The 23,290-nt window shown below is 42.3% G+C and overlaps 2 protein-coding genes across 3 annotated transcripts in view; both read left to right on the top strand.

The window, feature by feature from the left end:
- LOC118394762 (solute carrier family 22 member 23-like) overlaps positions 1–23,290 on the top strand; it is a 457,726-nt gene that overhangs the window by 130,238 nt on the left and 304,198 nt on the right. The window lies entirely within an intron of this gene.
- The window catches only part of LOC118394766 (adenylate cyclase type 1-like), a 61,693-nt gene continuing 57,165 nt past the window's right edge, over positions 18,763–23,290 (top strand). For both annotated transcript variants that reach the window (XM_052463842.1, XM_052463841.1), the window contains exon 1: positions 18,763–19,835. In XM_052463842.1, the coding sequence (XP_052319802.1) occupies positions 19,227–19,835 (609 nt within the window). In that variant the 5' untranslated portion in view covers positions 18,763–19,226. The remainder of the gene's footprint in view (positions 19,836–23,290) is intronic.

The following is a 23,290-nucleotide window of genomic DNA, read 5'->3' as shown; positions in this document are numbered from 1 at the left end:
AAAGTTAAAGAATGGGATTAAGTCAGTGGCTCAGATGGAACTATTCAAGCAGTAGATACCACTCCTTTAAATGTTGATATTTGGTTGCATTGTCAACCAAACACAATACAATATTACTTGTAATACAGTACCACTGTATGAGTCAGAACACCCATAAAACCTAGAGGTTAAACAGGGAAATTGTTCTGATCTTTTACCACCATTCATTTTGGAAACACTTAAAATAAGATCTGTGTTTCATGTAGGCTTTCCCTGGCGTTACATTTTGATAACTGTGTAAATCTCTCTCGGACAAGGTGACTTTCGTCAATATATTCGCCTGTATTTACCCCCCAAAATGAAATGCTAATTAGCTGCTAATGTGGCTATCATAAAAAACTACAATGCCATGATGATCTTGACAAGACTGCAGGATCGAGGCAATGGTAAGAATCTCTGGACTAGCTATCTAATGTTAGCTAAATGTAGTCATTAATATATTGGCCACATTTCTTAAATGGACAATTATGTGAACTGTCTTGTGCAAGTTCTAAATTGCCACAATACCTGCAGATTTGCATGATGTCTACTTTGATACAAATTATTTCACCTTTATTTAACTAGGCAAGTCAGTTAAGAACAAATTCTTATTTTCAATGACAGCCTAGGAGCAGTGGGTTAACTGCCTGTTCAGGGGCAGAAGGACAGATTTGTACCTTGTCAGCTCGGGGGTTTGAACTTGCAACCTCACAGTTACTTGTCCAACGCTCTAACCACTAGGCTACCCTGCCACCTCTACGCTCTAACCACTAGGCTACCCTGCCACCTCTACGCTCTAACCACTAGGCTGCCCTGCCACCTCTACGCTCTAACCACTAGGCTGCCCTGCCACCTCTACGCTCTAACCACTAGGCTGCCCTGCCACCTCTACGCTCTAACCACTAGGCTGCCCTGCCACCTCTACGCTCTAACCACTAGGCTGCCCTGCCACCTCTACGCTCTAACCACTAGGCTGCCCTGCCACCTCTACGCTCTAACCACTAGGCTACCCTGCCACCTCTACGCTCTAACCACTAGGCTACCCTGCCGCCCCATTATCATTTCTGAAATTAAAAGAATAAATAGAGCCTAATATATTGATAAATCACCTTGTCCTAGAGAGATATACATGGTTATCAAAACGTCTCGCCAGGGGTAAACCTACACGAAACACAGGCCTTATTTTAAGTGTTTCTAAAATCCCCTATTGGTAAAATGATTTGAACCATTTCCCTGTTTGACAGCTAGGTATTATGACACCTCCACTGTGGGGCTCTATACAGTAAATAGCCTAAAGCTTATCTAACATTCAACCTTAAAATGAGTGACACATCCATGGCCACATTTTGAGTTTAGTCTAACTATAAATGTATTCTTAAGTAATCATATAAAGAGTGCATGTTCAAGAAAGTAGCTCGCATAGGTTGTCGCAGGTCTGTGGAGATCTTCGCATTTGCTGTAATAATCTGTGCAGAATCTGAAATGGCAATCCAGGTCATTTGGCTCTGCTATTAGATGAAGCACAGCGTTGACACATGAATCTGTTGAGTAAATAAACAAAATATCTGACATTTGAATTCCCATTTGAACTGTGTATTTTTTATATATTTTGTTAGGTTTGCTGAGCTTTTAAATGAATGATAGCGCAGTGAGTGTTAGACATTTGGGTGATAACTAAACCAAAAATCTGACTTTGTTTTTCCACTAGCATTTGGTTGTGATTTTAGATGGTTTAGACTAGAGCATTGTGATAATATTCAACTAACGTTTGTCTCTTTTTGAGTGGGTGAATATAGGTTGTGATCTCATTGATCAACATCTTTAACCAAATATTACCCAATGATCCACGTTGAAATGACTCGGTGTGCCCAGTGGGTAATGACAGTACGAAATTGGCACCATCTCATATAACTGACTACAGAGCATTTTCTGAACGCTCTGCACAGACACCGTTCAAATGCCTACTGACTCATTACACCTTCAGCTTTAAGGTACAAGGTGATCTCGAGAAAGTGCTGTTCCAATTCTCCGAAATCATTTAGTATTTTTTCATGTTAAGAACCCTCTAAATCCATCTGAGAACATCACAGTGAGATGAGACTCCATTTACTGCAACCGCTAGTCTCCAGTTTCATGTGCCATATTGTAAACTGAACTGCAAGGTTCACAGCCAGGGGAGTTCGATCATTTGGGTCGATAGACCAGAAAATGTGACGTGTCACTCCCTATGCAAATGAGGTGTCAGATTTCACAGACTGCATCTCAGATTAGAGGGGAGAATGGCATGCAAAACGGTACAACCAGAGCTGTCACGGACTGCGCAGCAATTTACGTTGCGCCGCTCAAGGAGTGCTCTGTACACAAACAAATTGGACGGAACCCGTCCAGAATCGCTTAAAATCCCCTAAATACAGGACTTGAATGTTTTTAAGAATTGATGGTTGTTCTCATTCTGGCTCGATTAAGATAATGTTCTCTTCAGCTCAGGTATACAGTATATTGAAGAAACATTTGCCTTACTAAAAATAGCCTTACTGTATTGTATATTAAATCGCAATTAAGTTATGTGAACTGTAACACACTTCCAATGGTACTTGAAGTGTTTATCACTGTTTCGTGTTATCATAGATACTGTTCAGCTGTCACTCACCGTTAATTAGTTTAATGACAGGATATACATTTCAGACAAATGTTTAGAGCATTTGAAATGCAAATTAACAAAGGTCTGGAGATACATTTTGACTGACATTTTTCGTTTTGTATTTACACCTTCACATTTCTCGGTTGTGTTATGGGTGAGGCTAATATGCTGGAAATGTAATCTTCTATAACACAGTAGCCTAGGCTCCTGGTTATTTTAATAATATGTCTCTGATATAATGACAGTTCGGTTTTAAATCTCGGGGTTTGGCTTTTAGAGCCCTTTGTCACACATGGCTGAATCGTGTTGCCTTTCCTCTGCCTTTGTGAAACATTGTGCTCTCTCTGTGTTCCTATTGGCCATTCACGTACTAATATGACAGAACCAAAACAAAAGTCGTTTTACTCACCACCTTCTAACAGCGGCTGCCATCAGCTGATTTGCACTATGCTTTCAGACCCTCTCTCTCTCTCTCAAGCATGGATTTCTGTTTCATTAGGATGGTGCTGACACAAACTGTCTCAGATTACACCAGAGCTGTGTTTCAAATGGCATCCTATAGCCTATAGTGCATTACTTTCAACCAGAGCCATTTGGACCCTAGTCAAAGGTACTAGGTAGGGAATAGGTTGCTATTTTGGACATAACCCAGCTCTGCTTCTATCCGGCCACCAATGGGACCTGCATGCAACTCTAGAATCACTGATGAATACTTGATGACAGATAGTATAAACACAGATTTAGCCTAGGATAAAATGTACAGTGCATTCGAAAAGTATTCAGACCCGTTGACCTTTTCCACATTTTGTCACGTTACATCCTTATTCTAAAATCAATTCAATTGTTTTTTCCCCCTCATTAATCTACACACAATACGCCATAATGAAAAAGCTAATTTATAGAAAAAAATAACCCGCTAGACGCTAGATGCTTCGCTCTGTATTTGGGGAGTTTCGCCCATTCTTCTCTGCGGGTCCTCTCAAGCTCTGTCAAGTTGGTTAGGGAGCATCGCTGCACAGATATTTTCAGGTCTCTCAAGAGCTGTTCGATCAGGTTCAAGTCCGGGCTAGGTTTTGGCTAGGCCACTCAAAGACATTCAGAGTCTTGTCCAGAAGCCACTACTGCGTTCTCGTGACTGTGTGCTTAGGGTCATTGTCCTATTGGAAGGTGGACCTTCGCCCCAGTCTGAGGTTCTGAGCTCTCTGCAGACGGTTTTCATCAAGGATCTCTCTGTACTTTGCTCCATTCACCTTTCCCTCAATCCTGACCAGTCTCCCAGTTCCTGCCGCTGATAAACATCCTCACATGGTGCTGGCACCACCATGCTTCACCGTGGTGTGCCAGGTTTTCTCCAGGCGATTGGCATTCAGGCCAGAGTTAAATCTTGATTTCATCAGACCAGAGGAACTATCTTCTCATGATTTGAGAGTGGGCTGTGCCTTTTACTGAGGAGTGTCTTCCGTCTGGCCATTCTACCATAAAGGCCTGATTGGTGGAGTGCTACAGAGATGGTTGTCCTTCTGGACGGTTCTCCCATCTCCACAGAGGAACTCTGTAGCTTCTTGGTCCCCTCCCAGACAAGGCCCTCTCCCCTGATTTATCAGTTTGGCCGGGTGGCCAGCTCTAGGAAGAGTCTTGGTGGTCCCAAACTTCTTCCATTTAAGAATGATGGAAGCCGCTGTGTTCCTTGGGGACCTTCAATGCTGAAGATATGTTTTGGTGCCCTTCCCCAGATCTGTGCCTCGACACAATCCTGTCCCAGAGCTCTATGGACAATTCCTTTGACCTCATGGCTTGGTTTTTGCTCTGACATACACTGCCAACTGTGGGATCTTATATAGACAGGTGTATGCCTTTCCAAATCATGTCCAATCAATTGAATTGACCACAGGTGGACTCCATCAAAGTTGTAAACACATCTCAAGGATCATCAGTGGAAACAGGATGCACTTGAGCTCAATATTGAGTCTCATAGTAACAGGTCTGAATACTTATGTAAATATTTCTGTTTTTTATTTGAGATACATTTCTGAAAACCTGTTTTTGCTTTGTTATTAGGGTGTATTGTGTGTAGATTGATGAGGAAAAACAATTATTTCATACATTTTAGAATAAGTAACGAATGAGGAAAAAGTCAAGGGGTCGTAATACTTTCCGAATGCAAGATTCTGGCCATAGCTTTTTACTTGTTTTTTTATTCCCACCTTTGTGTGAGCCAACCGTAGTGCGGGGGATGTTTTTAGTGTCAGCTTGAGGGACTGTGACAGGCAGCTCAGACAACCAGTCTGTCAAAAAGGTTTTCTCAGAAGGAGTTTCTCATGTATGTCTCTATCCACTTGCCAATCTCAAATGCTAAACTGACACCAGAAGCAACCAGGTAAATCGTCTGGTAAACACAATAGATTATTTTTCTGACATGTTTTTTTTTTCCGGAGACTTCTCTCCCAGTTAGAAACCATTTTTACATCCATCTACGGAACACATGGGGATTGTTATACGGAGTATTTTTTCGACGTTTACTTAGATTTGTAATCAGCAGCACACGCTCCTGGAACCATAAAGGAATGTTATGCTTGTCCCTGATATCGGACAGTTTGCCATAGTTTGGGACACGTACTGTAAAGGAAACCTAAAGTATCAGATCGTAGTGAACAAAGATCTGTATTAAAGATATTGCATGAAAGCCAGGAAAGCCATTGATGCAATATTCATCAACTGTATACCAGAGACATCCACAGCAGATTCATCAGATACTGCTAGCTCGACTCTGTCTGTCTGTCTCTCTGTTTTTTTGCTAAACACTGAGGAGACTGTTTGCCTGGGTGAAATAGTGTTCTGCTTCACGTAGGTGTGCCTATGGTAGAGGAGAGGAGAGAAAGACAGACATGAGTGGTAGGAGAGAAAGAGAGGAAGTGAGGAGTCGTCAGTTTGAGGGAGGATAATTGGAGAGAGTGCTGTGTTCTTGGCCCACTTCCCCGGTGGAGAGACAAGTCCAACAGTTGGACAGGTGGTGTGGGGATGGTGTTGTCGACCGGCAGGACTGACGAGCTGAGACTCTGCCCGGTGGACATGTGGCTTCGCCCGCTCCTCATCTGGGACAGGAAGAGACTGTGTGTGTGTGTGTGGCTGTCATTTTGCCTCTGACAGATGACTAATCTTCTCTTGGTAATGACTGAGGAGGAGCTACCTTCTAAATGCCAAACGGCTGAATAGGAAGGGAGATGGAGAGAGAGAAGGAAAGAGAGGAGAGAGTGAGAGCGGAAGCGAGAGTGAGAGAGAGAGACAGGCAGGCAGGGTGGCTGCAACGCTACCAAGCATTGCAAAGATGAGACACGTGTTTCTGATTCCTCTAACTGTGTCTGATTTAGACTGATGTTATCTAGATCTCCTGTTTAAAACATGAGCTTTCATGTTTAATTGCTTTTGACCATGTAATACAATACACACATACAAGGGTGCAATAGCAGAGGGGGCTGCTATAAGGAAATGATTCTCTTCAATCAACTAGCTTTGTGCAGTAACCGGATATGGTGTTTATATCATACTGTATCTACACACTCGCTTAGAGATACATAATATGTACAGTGGGGAGAACAAGTATTTGATACACTGCCGATTTTGCAGGTTTTCCTTCTTACAAAGCATGTAGAGGTCTGTAATTTTTTGTCATAGGTACACTTCAACTGTGAGAGATGGAATCTAAAACAAAAATCCAGAAAATCACATTGTATGATTTTTAAGTAATTAATTTGCATTTTATTGCATGACATAAGTATTTGATACATCAGAAAAGCAGAACTTAATATTTAGTACAGAAACCTTTGTTTGCAATTACAGAGATCATACATTTCCTGTAGTTCTTGACCAGGTTTGCACAAACTGCAGCAGGGATTTTGGCCCACTCCTCCATACAGACCTTCTCCAGATCCTTCAGGTTTCGGGGCTGTCGCTGGGCAATACTTACTTTCAGCTCCCTCCAAATATTTTCTATTGGGTTCAGGTCTGGAGACTGGCTAGGCCACTCCAGGACCTTAAGATGCTTCTTACGGAGCCACTCCTTCGTTGCCCTGGCTGTGTGTTTTTCGAGTCATTGTCATGCTGGAAGACCCAGCCACGACCCATCTTCAATGCTCTGAGGGAAGGAGGTTGTTGGCCAAGATCTTGCGATACATGGCCCCATCCATCCTCCCCTCAATATGGTGCAGTTGTTATGTCCCCTTTGCAGAAAAGCATCCCTAAAGAATGATGTTTCCACCTCCATGCTTCATGGTTGGGATGGTGTTCTTGGGGTTGTACTCATCATTCTTCTTCCTCCAAACACAGCGAGTGAAGTTTAGACCAAAAAGCTCTATTTTTTTCTCATCAGGCCACATGACCTTCTCCCATTCCTCCTCTGGATCATCCAGATGGTCATTGGCAAAGTTCAGACGGGCCTGGACATGCGCTGGCTTGAGCAGGGGGACCTTGCGTGCGCTGCAGGATTTTAATCCATGACGGCATAGTGTGTTACTCATGGTTTTCTTTGAGACTGTGGTCCCAGCTCTTTTCAGGTCATTGACCAGGTCCTGCCGTGTATTTCTTGGCTGATCCCTCACCTTCCTCATGATAATTGATGCCTCACGAGGTGAGATCTTGCATGGAGCCCCAGGCCGAGGGTGATTGACCATCATCTTGAACTTCTTCCATTTTCTAATAATTGTGCCAACAGTTGGTGCCTTCTCACCAAGCTGCTTGCCTATTGTCCTGTAGCCCATCCCAGCCTTGTGCAGGTTTACAATTTTATCCCTGATGTCCTTACACAGCTGTCTGGTCTTGGCCATTGTGCAGAGGTTGGAGTCTGTTTGATTGAGTGTGTGGACAGGTGTCTTTTATACAGGTAACGAGTTCAAACAGGTGCAGTTAATACAGGTAATGAGTGGAGAACAGGAGAGGTTCTTAAAGAAAAACTAACAGGTCTGTGAGAGCCGGAATTCTTACTGGTTGGTAGGTGATCAAATACTTATGTCATGCAATAAAATGCTAATTAATTACTTAAAAACCATACAATGTGATTTTCTGGATTTTTGTTTCAGATTCCGTCTCTCACAGTTGAAGTGTACCTATGATAAAATTGACAGACCTCTACATACTTTGTAAGTAGGAAAACCTGCAAAATCGGCAGTGTATCAAATACTTGTTCTCCCCACTGTATGTTCACAACCGTGTCCAATATGAGAGTTTTTCATGTGGATTCACATTCTACAGTATCTTATGGTTTCTCTGTGTGTTCAATGTGTATGATCTAAAGATAACAAAACATTGTAGTGTACTAGAGAGGGAAGAGGGGGACCTGTGAGCTCTGCAATATTGAGTATTTTTTGTTCAAGAGAGGAGAGAGACAGATAGGGAGAATGACAAAGCGATATTTTGGATCCACCATCCTCTCATGCCTCTGAATGCTTGGCTGTTTGCTATTTGCTCCACTTGTGGTCTGGAAACAGGTCAGGATGTTCAGTCTGACATCACAACTTTACTTTGAACTTTAAAGATGACATAGCCTTGAAAGAAAATGCTCTCTCTCTCTCTCTCTGCCTCCCTCCCTCTTTCTTTCAAACAAACACACAGGCCTTCAGATACGCACGTACACACACACACACACAATAGTTCACACAATGATTCACACATCCGATATTATTCCTGGTATCTTCCAAACAACTCTCTTCACCTGGCAGAGGTGATTTGACTGTCTATTTAAAAAGACACCGGTGGTCTCCTCCCTTGTGCATTGCTATTTTGTACAGCTGCTCACAAATGTGTGAACATGTCACTGTTCCTCTAATTGGGCAATGCACACAGTCTATAAATGGATAGCATGTTATACTGCAATACAACCATTATACAGCAATTATGTTATTCATAGGCCTGTAGCTGATACATGTTATACACAGACTTTAATTGTGTTCTGGGCCTCCAAAGGCCATACTCGTTGTAATTTGTGTACATAAATCTCAGTAAGCTGCTTAAGTTTAAGCAAATTCAACTACAGTGTGGACTGTAGTGCGACCTCTCTATGGGGGACCAAATCTGCCGTAATTACAAATATATGAATAAATGCACACACAAATGGATAAACGCACACGTAAAAAGCTCAATAAATCGATGGACGAATGTACATTTAAAAAGATAAATCATTATTTAAATAATAAATCCCACTTACTTTCTTTAATTTGATTCATTTATATTATTTCTTCATTTATTTATTTCTGTATTTCAATAAGATAATGAAGCAAACGTCTGTGGGTGGTAAATCTAACACGTCATTTATCAATGCCACGGCACAATGCTCAATTGCATTTGACTGGGCTGCGTTCAACAAAGGCCATGTTTCACATTAGCACCCCCTAAACAATAATGTGTAGCACATATAGCTACACTACATTAACAAATGTATGTGGACACTTGCTTGTCCAACATCTCATTCCAAAATCATGGGCATTAATATGGAGTTGGTGGGTCCCCCTTTTTTTAAACCTTTATTTAACTAGGCAAGTCAGTTAAGAACAATTTGTACCTTGTCAGCTCGGGGATTTGAACTTGCAACCTTTCGGTTACTAGTCCAACGCTCTAACCACTAGGCTACCCTGCCGCCTCTACGCTCTAACCACTAGGCTGCCCTGCCGCCTCTACGCTCTAACCACTAGGCTGCCCTGCCGCCTCTACGCTCTAACCACTAGGCTACCCTGCCGCCTCTACGCTCTAACCACTAGGCTGCCCTGCCGCCTCTACGCTCTAACCACTAGGCTGCCCTGCCGCCTCTACGCTCTAACCACTAGGCTGCCCTGCCGCCTCTACGCTCTAACCACTAGGCTGCCCTGCCGCCTCTACGCTCTAACCACTAGGCTACCCTGCCGCCTCTACGCTCTAACCACTAGGCTGCCCTGCCGCCTCTACGCTCTAACCACTAGGCTACCCTGCCGCCTCTACGCTCTAACCACTAGGCTACCCTGCCGCCCCGTTATTGTTTTTGAAATTAAAATAATAAATAGAGCCAAATATATTGATAAATCACCTTGTCTGAGAGAGATTTACATGATTATCAAATCGTCATGCCAGGCTAAGCCTACACAAAACACAGGCCTTATTTTAAGTGTTTCTAAAATCCCCTATGGGAAAAATGAATGGTGGGAAAATGATTTGAACCATTTCCCTGTTTGACAGCTAGGTATTATGACACCTCCACTGTGGGGCTCTATACAGTAAATAGCCTAAAGCTTATCTAACATTCAACCTTAAAATAGATAATAAGCAGCGTGGTTGCAACAATCACATGCATCTAAGCTAATAGCTAGCTAACTACAGTCGAATAAGGAGGAGAATGATGTCATTATGGAATAAGTCACCTATGTGAAGCTAGTCACAATATGGATTAGCCACAATAGTGGAATTTGCATTTTCGCCTTAGCAATTGTTAGTGAGATGTGACGTGGTGCCATAATACAGCATAATAGCTTAGCTGGATATAAATTCACGTATGCCATGTCATTTGTCATAGTCCTTATCAACAAATGGCATGCATACTTTTAATCAGCTCTGTTGTTGTCCTTTGCGGACTTGAATGTGAAGTAGGCCAACTGATACATGAACGCTAAATACAGCAGTGGTGGTCGGTGCCATTTAATTAAGATGAGGGAAGCCGAAAATAAATGATGAGCATGGCCTTAGTTCTATTACAGCATATTGGATGACTGCCATTCATATTCCATTCACCCAGCTCAATGTAACATCAATAGGTTTAGGCTACTACAAGAAACACATTTCCCTATACCCATCATGAGGTTGCTTCAACCTAGCCTTTGAATGAAAGTTTACAACGTAGGCGCACAGGTCGAGAGAAATGACTGACATTGACACATTCAATACCGCCTTGCACACTCTTGCCTGCATCTAGCTGATCTAGGGCGTAATCATTAGTCCAACAGTTGCAAACGAGAGTTTCTATTGGACAAATTAATTTATGTTTATCCCCATTTTATTCTATTTGCTTCCGTTTAAGAAACATTTTTTCAATAGAATCAGCGGAATGAATACACCCCTGATCACACGCACACTTTCATAGCAGCCACATATAAACAGCATGATCCCTTTGATCATTGTTTAATTCGTTCTCGCATCTACACTTTCCTTCTCTCACCTTTTACCTTTGCTTGTGGACTTTAGTGACAACAAATCATCTGTATGTGAACTAGCAAAAAACCTTTCCAAGCCAAACCTTCCTATCATAACAGCTAACCGCTACACACAGCCTACATCGTTGTCACCGTATTAACGTCAACATTGTTAGTAAACCCACTACAATCATGCAGTACAGTGTACAGTCAACAGCAATTACACTGGTGGGCCCCGGTGGCAATAAATTAATAAAATCAAAAGCTTACCTTGACTTGGAATAGTTTCAGTGTTGGATAGGCATAGCCAGCTAGCTGACATAGCATCAATCTCTGTTGAGCCGTGTGTTTCTGTAGGCTAAACTAACTAGCTGCATTCACTAGCTAAGTGGGGGAAAAATACAACAAAATATAGCTAGCTCTCTCTCCATTCCTTCTTCATTTTTGAAGAAATGAATTTGTTCAACACTTTTAAGTTATTGTCTTTCTCTCTCTTTGAGTCAACTACTCACCACCTATTCTGATAAATTGGAGGATGTCCTCCCGAAGTTGTCATAATTACTGTGTAAGTCTATGGAAGGGGGTGAGAACCATGAGCCTCCTAGGTTTTGTATTGAAATCAATGTACCCCGAGGAGGACTGAAACTAGCTGTTCTCCAGCTACACCATGGTGCTACCCTACAGAGTGCTGTTGAGGCTTCTGTAGACCTTCTTTGCAAAACAGTGTGTTTTAATCAATTATTTGATTACGGTAATATATTTAGTTTTATCTAAAAAGAATAACTTTTTATTTTTCACTTTTTATTTTTATGAAATTCACTGAGGACGATGGACCTCCCCTTCCTCCTCTGAGGAGCCTCTACTGAAATACATGTACCATTTTCTTTTGTTAATCTCTGCACGTTTATCATCTGATCTCTTAGAGCCTGGTAGAGATAGATATGCAACCATACTACAAGTCAGGACATTTCTCTGCATCCAGGCTGAGGCTTGCTACCAGCAGGAACATGGAACACTCCATGTCAGTAAGTCATGAAATGTTTGTTTTCCTTTATAGTGCATGATACTAGGCCCTGGGCCAGTAGGAGGTTAGGGATCTCTTTCTAGCACACTCACAAACTCTCTCCGTCTATCTCCAGGTGCTACAGAGACCGAATGGTATTCCAGAACCATCTGACCGACTACCTGCGCTCACTCCAGAGCACAGAGATGTAAGCTACACTCAAAATAGTATACTTGATGGTCTATGTAAGCCTCCTTCTCTATGGCAGTCTGACTGTGTGACAACATCATATATTAACAAGGGTCACTGGTTGGATTGGATTTATTGTATTCGCTCCAAAACTGATGCTCTCTCCTCCCTGTAAAAGTCTCCCAGACTTTTATCAAAACGAACATGTCCATCACTCTATCCCCAGGTGAGTCTGCTAGGCTACAGAACTTTAGAGCAGCACATAAAAAAATCTGCCACCCTGTCGTCGGCTGTCTGCAGACAGTTCCCTGAAGTAGGATGCAACTATCAAGGCTTTCAAAGGCTACATTTAGGGAATTACCAAATGCAATACAATGTTGTATAAACAACTTTTTTTTTTAATTATTAGATTACAAAACAATAACTTTTTCATGGCATGTATGTCACATTGTTCTTCACAATAACTTTTACTATCTTCTGTGGTAACTTAAACACAAAGACATCCCTTAGAGCTCATGATTAAAAAGGACTAAAAATGTGTATTATGTCCAGGGTGAATATTTTTATATTAATGTAAACCAGACACATCACAGAGGTGTCAACTAAAACATATACAGTTGAAGTCGGAAGTTTACATACACTTAGGTTGGAGTCATTAAAACTCGTTTTTCAACCACTTCACAATTTCTTGTTTACAAACTATAGTTTTGACTAGTCGGTTAGGACATCTACTTTGTGCATGACACAGTCATTTTTCCAACAATTGTTTACATTCAGATTATGTCACTAATAATTCACTGTATCACAATTCCAGTGGGTCAGACGTTTACATACACTAAGTTGACTGTGCCTTTAAACAGCTGGGAAAATGCCATGCTTTAGAAGCTTCTGATAGGCTAATTGACATAATTTGAGTCAATTGGAGGTGTACCTGTGGATGTATTTCAAGGCCTACCTTCAAACTCAGTGCCTCTTTGCTTGAATCATGGGAAAATCAAAAGAAATCAGACAAGACCTCAGACAAAAAATTGTAGACCTCCACAAGTCTGGTTCACCCTTGGGAGCAATTTCCTAATGCCTGAAGGTACCACCTTCATCTCTACAAACAATAGTACACAAGTGCAAACACCATGGGATCACTCAGCCATCATATGACTCAGGAAGGAGACGTGTTCTGTCTCCTAGAGATGAACGTACTTTTGTGCAAAAGTGCAAATCAATCCCAGAACAACAACAAAGGACCATGTGAAGATGTTGGAGAAAACAGGTACAAAAGTATCTATATCCACAGTAAAACGAGTTCTATATAAACATAACCTGAAAGGCCGCTCAGCAAGGAAGAAGCCACTGCTCCAAAACCGCCATAAAAAAGCCAGACTACGGTTTGCAACTGCACATGGGGACAAAGATTGTACTTCTTGGAGAAAAATCCTCTGGTCTGATGAAACAAAAATAGAACTGTTTGGCAATAATGACCATCGTTATATTTGGAGGAAAAAGGGTGAGGCTTGCAAGCCGAAGAACACCATCCCAACCGTGAAACATGGGGGTGGCAGCATCATGTTGTGGGGGTGGCAGCATCATGTTGTGGGGGTGCTTTGCTGCAGGAGGGACTGGTGCACTTCACAAAATAGATGGCATCATGAGGGAGGACAATTATGTGGATATATTGAAGCAACTTCGTAAGACATAAGTCAGGAAATTAAAGCTTGGTCGTAAATGGGTCTTCCAAATGAACAATGACCCCAAGCATACTTCCAAAGTTGTGACAAAATGGCTTAAGGACAACAAAGTCAAGGTATTGGAGTGGCCATCACAAAGCCCTGACCTCAATCCTATAGAAAATTTGTGGGCAGAACTGAAAAAGCGTGTGCGAGCAAGGAGGCCTACAAACCTGACTCAGTTACACCAGCTCTGTCAGGAGGAATGGACCAAAATTCACCAAACTTATTGTGAGAAGCGTGAGAAGGCTACCCGAAACATTTGACACAAGTAAAACAATTAAAAGGCAATGCTACTAAATACTAATTGAGTGTGTGTAAACTTCTGACCCACTGGTAATGTGATGAAATAAATAAATGCTGAAATAAATCACTCTCTCAACTATTATTCTGACTTTTCACATTCTTAAAATAAAGTGGTGATCCTAACTGCCCTAAGACAGGGACTATTTACTAGGATTCAATGTCAGGAATTGTGAAAAACTGTGTTTAAATGTATTTGGCTAAGGTGAATGTAAACTTCTGACTTCAACTGTATATCCCAGATAAGATTGAAAGTAGACTAAATTAATATAAGTCGGTGATTGCATCCTTATCAGTTTGTGTGGTTACATACAATACATGTTGACAGAACAGCTGTGAGACAGAGAGTGTTCCTGTACTCCCAGGTATGACCCTTGCTTTCGGTACCACTGAAGGACACCATTTTTAAAATATATTTTTTTAACCTTTATTTTACTAGGCAAGTCAGTTAAGAACAAATTCTTATTTTCAATGAACAGTGGGTTAACTGCCTTGTTCAGGGGCAGAACAACAGATTTTTACATTGGCAGCTCTGGGAATAGATCTTGCAACCTTTCTGGTTACTGGCCCTATGCTCTAACCACTAGGCTACCTGCCACCCCTGAAGATGTGTCACCATCCATGCCCATGTCACAGCATGCAGTGGCCTGATACCAAATACATTATGTACCTTTCATCACCAAAGCCATGTTAGCATCTACTGCACATGTTGAACAATTCAACCCTTTTGTTAGTGTTATTGATTTGGAAATGCAAAAAAATAATTGTCTCTCACTGTCATCTGTGTTTACTTCCAGCAAACTTAACATGTAAATATGTGTATGAACATAACAAGACTCAACAACTGAGACATAAACTTAACAAGTTCCACAGACATGTGACTGACAGAAATTGAATAATGTGTCCCTGAACAAAGGCGGAAAGGGGGGTCAAAATCAAAAGTAACAGTCAGTATTAAGTGGCCACCAACTGAAGTGCATCTCCTCATGGACTGCACCAGATTTGCCTATTTTCCTGTGAGATGTTACCCCACTCTTCCACCAAAGCACCTGCAGGTTCCCGGACATTTCTGGGGGGAATGGCCCTAGCCCTCACCCTCCGATCCAACAGGTCCCAGACGTGCTCAATGGGATTGAGATCAGGGCTCTTCGCTGGCCATGGCAGAACACTGCCATTCCGGTCTTGCAGGTAATCACGCACAGAACGAGCAGTATGGCAGGTGGCATTGTCATGCTGAAGGGTCATGTCAGGATGAGCCTGCAGGAAGGGTACCGCATGAGGGAGGAGGATGTCTTCCCTGTAATGCACAGCGTGGATATTGCCTGCAATGACAACAAGCTCAGTCCAATGCTGCTGTGACACACATCCCCAGACCATGACGGACCCTCCACTGCAGAGTACAGCCCTCGGTGTAACGCTCATTCCTTCGACGATAAACGCGAATCCGACCATCACCCCCGGTGCGACAAAACCGCGACTCGTCATTGAAGAGCACTTTTTGCCAGTACTGTCTGGTGCAGCGACGGTGGGTTTGCGCCCATAGGCAACGTTGTTGCCGGTGATGTCAGGTGAGGACCTGCCTTACAACAGGCCTACAAGCCCCCAGTCCAGCCTCTCTCAGCCTATTGCGGACAGTCTGAGCACTGATGGAGGGATTGTGCATTCCTGGTGTAACTCAGGCAGCTGTTGCCATCCTGTACCTGTCCCGCAGGTGTGATGTTCGGATGTACCGATCCTGTGCAGGTGTTGTTACACGTAGTCTACCACTGCGAGGGCGACTGCTATGCACCATTAGCCTTTATACAAGTTTATGTAATATACTAATGAATCATTATGTGATCTTGCAAGACATTGATTCCGCTTTGATCTAACTTTACTAAATGAGCACTCTTCAATTTGTAATAACAATGGAGTTTTATGAACATCAAGGTAGAAACGCTGAGAATTTGGTTCCTAGATCTCTTTGATGTGATAAGGTTCATGTGTTGGATCAGTTTGCCTGCGTTTCTGTAAGCTAAGCAATCAGACACTAGGGCGAGTTCAAGTGTGATTTAGGCCGACATGAGCCCCAATTCCTGAACAAACTGTTTTGAGGACAGCTGTTTTAGAAACCTCTGGTAGAGTTTTCTGTCTGTGACTGTTATGTCAGATTTGGCCAGCTCCAAGTGGTCAAGCCTCTGACAGACGGGCCTCTGCACACACGCCAATAGTTATTCATCATTCACGCCACCGCCAGAGAGAGAGGAAAGGGAAGAAATCTCAATTTACCTACCTATAGGCAACTATAGCCTAGATTTTTAGTTACTTTGTCAATCTAACATTTTGATAGAATTTTTGTTTTCCAGAAATATTTTTTCCAGCACTGTGTATTTTCTAATTTTAAAAAAAAGTGAGTGAGAGCGCTGCACATTTCATGGACTCAAGATCCACAGGCAAGGATGTACAATGCAAACAAAGTGCTCCCGAGTGGCTCAGCAGTCTAAGGCACTGCGTCTCAGTGCTAGAGGCGTCAGTACAGACACCCTGGTTTAAATCCAGGCTGTATCACAACCGGCTGTGATTGGAAGTCCCATAGGGCGGCACACAATGTGCCCAGCGTCGTCTGGGTTATGCCGGTGTAGGTCGTCATTGTAAATAACAATTTGTTCTTAAATGACTTGATTAGTTAAATGTAAAAGAAACATATATTAGAAGAAAATAAAAAATTTGCTGCGGGACTTTTATTTTGAAGGTGAACCGCAAATTCCACAATTGTGGCTAATTGTTATCGTGGCTGGCTTCACCGAGCAATGCTGAAATTGATCAACCAATGGTGTGTTAGATACCACCCACAGATGTTTGATTGACACCCCCTCATTATCATATTAGAGGAAGAAATACAGAAATAAATTATATATATAAATATAAAAACCAAAAACATATGCCATACTATGTTTCGTTTTTAAAGAGAAAACACAAATCTAAAATAAGGATAAGTTTCTCATATACTACCAGTCAACGGTTTTAGAACACCTACTCATTCAAGGGTTTTTCTTTACGTTTTAAAACATCTCTACATTGTAGAATAATAGGGAAGATGTGAAATAACACATGGAATCATGTAGTAACCAAAAAAGTGTTAAACAAATCAAAATATATTTTAAATTTGAGATTCTTCAAATAGCCACCCTTTGCCTTGATGACAGCTTAGCATTCTCTCCCCAGCTTCATGAGGTAGTCATCTGGAATGCATTTCAATTAACAGATGTGCTTCTTAAAAGTCCATATTATGGCAAGAACAGCTCAAATAAGCAAAGAGAAATGACATTCCATACTTTAAGACATGAACGTCAGTCGATATGGAATATTTCAAGAACTTTGAACATTTCTTCAAGTGGTGTTGCAAAAACCATTGAGCGCTATATGATGATTCTGGATCTCAGGGGGACCACCGCGGGAATGGAAGACTCAGAGTTACCTCTGCTGCAGAGGGTAAGTTCATTAGAGTTACCAGCCTCAGAAATTGCAGCCCAAATAAATGCTTCACACAGTTCAGGTAACAGAGACATCTCAACAGAGACTGTGTTAATCAGGCCAAACTGCTGCAAAGAAACCCCGACTAAAGGACACCAATAATAAGAAGAGACGTGCTTGGGCCAAGAAACACGAGCAACGGACATTAGACCTGTGGAAATGTGTCCTTTGGTTTGGAGTCCAAATTGAAGATTTTGGCTTCCAACCGCCATGTCTTTGTGTGATGGGGTGAACAGATGATCTCTGTATGTGTTTTTCCCACCATTAAGCATGGAGGAGGTGTTATGGGTGGGGGTACTTTGCTGGTGACACTGTCTGTGATTTATTTAGAATTCAAGACACACTTAACCAGCATGGCTACCAAAACCTTCTGCAGCGATACGTCAACCCATCTGTTTTGGGCTTAGTGGGACTGTCATTTATTTTTCAACAGGACAATGACCAACACACTTACAGGCTGTGTAAGGGCTATTTTACCAAGAAGCAGAGTGATGCAGTGCTGCATCAGATTACCTGGCCTCCAAAATACCTCAACCTCAACCAAATTGAGATGGTTTGGGATGAGTTGGACCGCAGAGTGAAGGAAAGGTAGCCAACAAGTGCTCAGCATATGTGGGAAGTCCTTCAAGAATGTTGGAAAAACATTCCAGCTGTCGCTGGTTGAGAGAATGCCAACAGTGTGCAAAGCTGTCATCAAGGCAATGGGTGGCTATTTGAAGAATCTCAAAAATAAAATAAATGTACTACATGTTTCCATGTGTTATTTCATAGTGTTGATGTCTTCACTATTATTCTACAATGTAGAAATAGTAAAAATAAAGAAAAACCCTTGAATGAGTAGGTGTTCTAAATCTTTGACCGGTAGTGTGTGTGTGTGTGTGTGTGTGTGTGTGTGTGTGTGTGTGTGTGTGTGTGTGTGTGTGTGTGTGTGTGTGTGTGTGTGTGTGTGTGTGTGTGTGTGTGTGTGTGTGTGTGTGTGTGTATATATATATATATATATATATATATATATACATACAGTATATCACAAAAGTGAGTACACCCCTCAAATTTTTGTAAATATTTGAGTATATCTTTTCATGTGACAACACTGAAGAAATGACACTTTGCTACAATGTAAAGTAGTGAGTGTACAGCTTGTATAACAGTGTAAATTTGCTGTCCCCTCAAAATAACTCAACACACAGACATTAAAGTCTAAACTGATTTATTCATTTATTTATCCATTTATATGTGCATTTATGTATTTCTAATTTTGGCATGTTTGGTCCTCCATACCTCTCAAGTCTGTTTTGTCTTGTTGTCTGTTGAGTTACTGAGACGTGTCTTATCTCCACCTCATAATGCGCATGCGTGATCCAATCTGAGCCTTGCGAAAAGCTGTTAGATTCAGAACTCGACCGTCGTGTGCGGGACTCTGTTTCCATGATGTTGTCCTTGCCGAAGTGAAACGAAAAATACTTTTTGGTGTCTTGCTCAAGGGGCGAACATGCTTGCACGTTTCCTTGGTGACTGATCTCGACGAGCAACGGATTTCAACCTGTGGATAGTGCATGTCGCGCGTCAGGAGATTACAGTGGCAGGCCAGTCCTCCAGCCTTAGTGATCCGGGACGCTCTCCTCTCTAGACTGCTGCGTGCTTGATTGTTTCCCGGCGTCGGTCTGTGGCGCGCTGTGTGGTCCAGTGTCTAGTTTATGAATGGCCCTGACATGGAGGAAATTCCGTTTCAGAAAGTCAAAACCCGGCGGAAGAAAAGCCATTGTCCACCAGGCGTCCCTCTGACTACCATCGCATGCGAGGATGAGTTCGACTGCAAGGAGCTGGAGTCTCTGTTCCAGAACTACAATCTAAAGCTGGAGCAGACGTCCACTCTCAAAGCCCTGGCGGTGCTCATCGTCATGGCATCGACGCTGGCGGTGGTGGAGTTGCTGTCCGGCCCCAATCTGACCATCTCCAAGGGGTCCCATCCGGTACATTGTATCGTCTTCGTGTCCCTCTTCATTGTCACCAATGTCAAATACCTTCAGGTGACCCAGCTCCAGCAGATCGTCAACCTGACCTTGCTCTTCGGCTTCACCTTCTCGTTCCTCTGCTGTCCCTTCTCCCTCGGCGCGGTGGGGCTGGAGCCCCCGACCAACCCGGAGCGAGGCATGTGGCAGCTCATGCTGGTTACATTCGTTGCCTACTCGCTCCTGCCGGTGCGGACTCTGTTAGCAGTGATGTTTGGAATAATGATTGCCATCTCTCATATAATTGTGACAGCCACCTCCGTGACAGTTGAGACGCAGAAATTATGGAGAACGGTAAGTAGGCTATACATAGTTAACCACCAGGCTAGGCTATTCGAATCATGGATAATGGGGCTTTAATCTCGAACAGATAAGGGAAAAGCGAGAGGAAGAATGAGCCTGTCAATATGAAGTTCAGCACCATCAAGTGGACAGCGACCGGCGGGGGTCACCGACTTGCGCGCGATTCATACGATGTCTGAGCACTGCTTGTCCGCCTGCTTTGATTTTGAAATGAAATATGTTTCGGTTTTATATCTGTAATGCCCTAGATTTATGTAGAATAGAAACATCAGTGAACTCAAGGCAGGCTGTTTTTTTTATAAGGAGCGCGTGCTGGATGTATGCTATAGTGGAAAGTGCAAAGCCGTGTGCGATAACGTGCGGAGAGGTGCTCAGTAGTTCAATCTAAACACGGACTTCAATGACGTGTGGCTGATTGTGATCACAACTGCAGACAGGAGAGCAGGGCCTGGAATTTAGGTTTACGAGTGCTTTAACGATTCATCTTTCCTACAATGGCTGAACATGTAACATGCTTTTCCCAAAACACCACGCGGAGAGAATGGTCGCTAAGTGCGTTGTTGGAGCCAATATCCTGCTGATAAAATCAAAAGAAAGGGAGAGCTGCTCTCATACTAGCTTTCTCCAATCAAATCGTACCTCATCATTAACATTATTTCACAATACCGACGACGGATCCGCTCATATTACCATCTACGGCTGCAGATATTGATGCGGCTTATTTCCACTCGCACACAATGGTTGAGTCAGTGTTATTTTAACGTCATTTCAATGAAGTTACGTTGAACCGACGTGGAATAGACGTTGAATTGACATCTGTGCCCAGCAATAAATCACCGATATTAGGCTAGACATCATATAATATATTGAGACAAATTACAGACAGTAACCTACAAGTATCAACATATAACTTAATGGATTGAACTTGAAATGTATTTCAATATGATTGAAATAGACCTATAGCCTACTGTTTATGCTATGTTTTAATGCAATCATCTCGGTTTTAATTTGAAGTGTATTTTTATACTTTTATTGTTTGTATCAATTACAAAGACATTGGCAACTTTATTTGTAGTCAACTTTGTTCTGAAGTTAACGGCGGTCACAGAGAGACGGACGAACCATTCGATTCTATGTTTAGCAGCGACCTTTCTGTGTATAAAGTGACGCAGGAGGGCAAAAAACGACGCGCTTGGCTGTTCTACGAGTGGTCTGAGGCAGGCGTTTGATTACGAGTGTTTTCAAGAGCAACGTCAATAACATTGGCTTTCCCCTGCTCGGAGATTTAACGATTCTCCTACGAAGGAAGGTTCTATCGATGAATTTACCCTTAATATGCTTTTGGGAAACCGAGCCCATGTCTGGTCAGTCAAAGTATAAGCAGGCTTTCCGTGTTGACATTGCTTCAGTTCTAGGCTAATAGTCTCATGTTACTGAGGTAGGAGGGAGGGGGGTGGACATGTAAATAGGCAATAGAGCTGTATCTGTCTCACACCATTGACTTCAAAATAGCCTGCGTGACTGATTTGACTTGGGTCCGTGATGTGTGTGCCTAAATGATTGACACCCTTGAAAAAGATGAACAGTAATGACTGTAGGCCTATAAAATAAATAATTAAAATACTAAGCTACAGTATATTGTATGCAACAACAACAAAAAATTGAAAATTATATTATTTATAATTCAGTAAGGTATTTTTCTTTCTAAAAACTTGTTTTCGCTTTGTCATTATGGGGTGTTGTGTGTAGATTGATGAGGGGAAACAATTATTTCATCCATTTTAGAATAAGGCTGTAACTTAACAAAATGTGGAAAAGGGGTAGGGGTCTGAATACTTTCTGAATGCACTGTATGTCTAATAACATGACCCAACCTCATATCACCCTATACTGCCAACAGAGTGGAACAAAACAAACAGGACCACACAGAGAGACCAGACAGACAGTGCTCAGACTGGATAGAACCGAAGTAGGCAGTGGTTGATGACCCCAACCAGATACTAGACAACCAGACAGTTAATAAAAGGTCAAGCAAACCCAAAGAACTTAATACCAAAAATGCCTTGACAGTCTCAACAAGTTCTCTCTTTCTCTCTCTCTCTTGGTCTTGCTCTCGCTCACTCGCTCTCTCTCTGTCATGGAGAAGTTTAGCCCTCAGTCATATCAGCTCTGATTTGCTTTCTTCCTTTAGCATGTGGCATGTAATATCTTGCTCGTGTAGCCTATACGTGTGTCAGGAGGACGGTGTGTGAAGGACAGCGCTAGCGGTAGCAGAGTACAGCCTAGGAAGGGAAAGCTAATCCATTAAGCCTGGAGATTAGCTCAGTGGTATGACCGTAAAGGACCTGTGTTTCAACCAACCAACAACCACCAAACAAGCCTATAGGCCCCCTTCCCTTCAGGGTCACAGTGAGGCTATGTGTGGTGTAAACAAACCAATAATAACCAAATCTCAGTCAGAGTGAGAAGGACATAAAATGATTATGTTCCCTCTTCTGATTATCCACTACAGCATTGCTAAATTCTGTTATAAGAGTCCACCAGTACACCACACCAATCATGTGTGATCATGATATTTGAGTCTCGTTGTCTGCATTGCAGACATGAGACCATGGATTTCTTGTGCCTTGGGGATCGGGTCAGATCCCAGCTTATCCCATTTGCTATTCATGTTGACAATATAAGCTTGTCCTCATCAAATACAATCACACACCCTACAGTACAGTATAACTAATTAACTTATTGGATGCTGTTGCCTGTATTGTGTTGTCTAAATGAGCTGCTTGTTCTTACTAGTCTATCATTGACCTATAGTGAACAAAAATATAAACGCAACATGCAACAATTTCAAAGCTTTTTCTGATTTACAGTTCATAGAAGGAAAGCAGTCAATTGAAAATGTAATTCATTAGGCCCTAATCTATGTATTTCACATGACTGGGCAGGGACACATCCATGGGTGGGCCTGGGAGGGCATAAACCCACCCACTTGGGAGCCAGGTCCACTCACTGGGGAGCCAGGCCCAGCCAATCAGAATTAGTTTTCCCCCCACAAAAGGGCATTATTACAGACAGAAATACTCCTCAGGACTCCGCTCCCCATCCTCAGATGATCCTGCAAGTACAGAAGCCAGATGTGGAGATATTGGGCTGGCATGGTTACACATGATTTGCGGTTGTGAATAGGGCTGTGGCGGTCACGAAATTTCTTCAGCTGGTGATTTTTCAAGCAAATAACTTTCGGTCTCACGGTAATTGACCGTTAATTAAAATAAACCCATGTAGCATCTCCTGGCTTCCACAGATAGCCTGCAAGCCACTGATGCAGTCCTTTGGAACATCTACATTTTAACAAGTCTAATAAATCCATGTAATGTAACCTACACCATCACAATAAATCCATCATTTATTTTTAGACAGGTCTAAAGAAGCATGATATGAAGAAA

Source organism: Oncorhynchus keta, chromosome 15, assembly GCF_023373465.1.
Source record: "Oncorhynchus keta strain PuntledgeMale-10-30-2019 chromosome 15, Oket_V2, whole genome shotgun sequence".
Classification (NCBI taxonomy): Eukaryota; Metazoa; Chordata; class Actinopteri; order Salmoniformes; family Salmonidae; genus Oncorhynchus; species Oncorhynchus keta.
The sequence above is the reverse complement of the archived record's forward strand: the minus strand, read 5'-3'. Positions and strand labels throughout refer to the sequence as shown.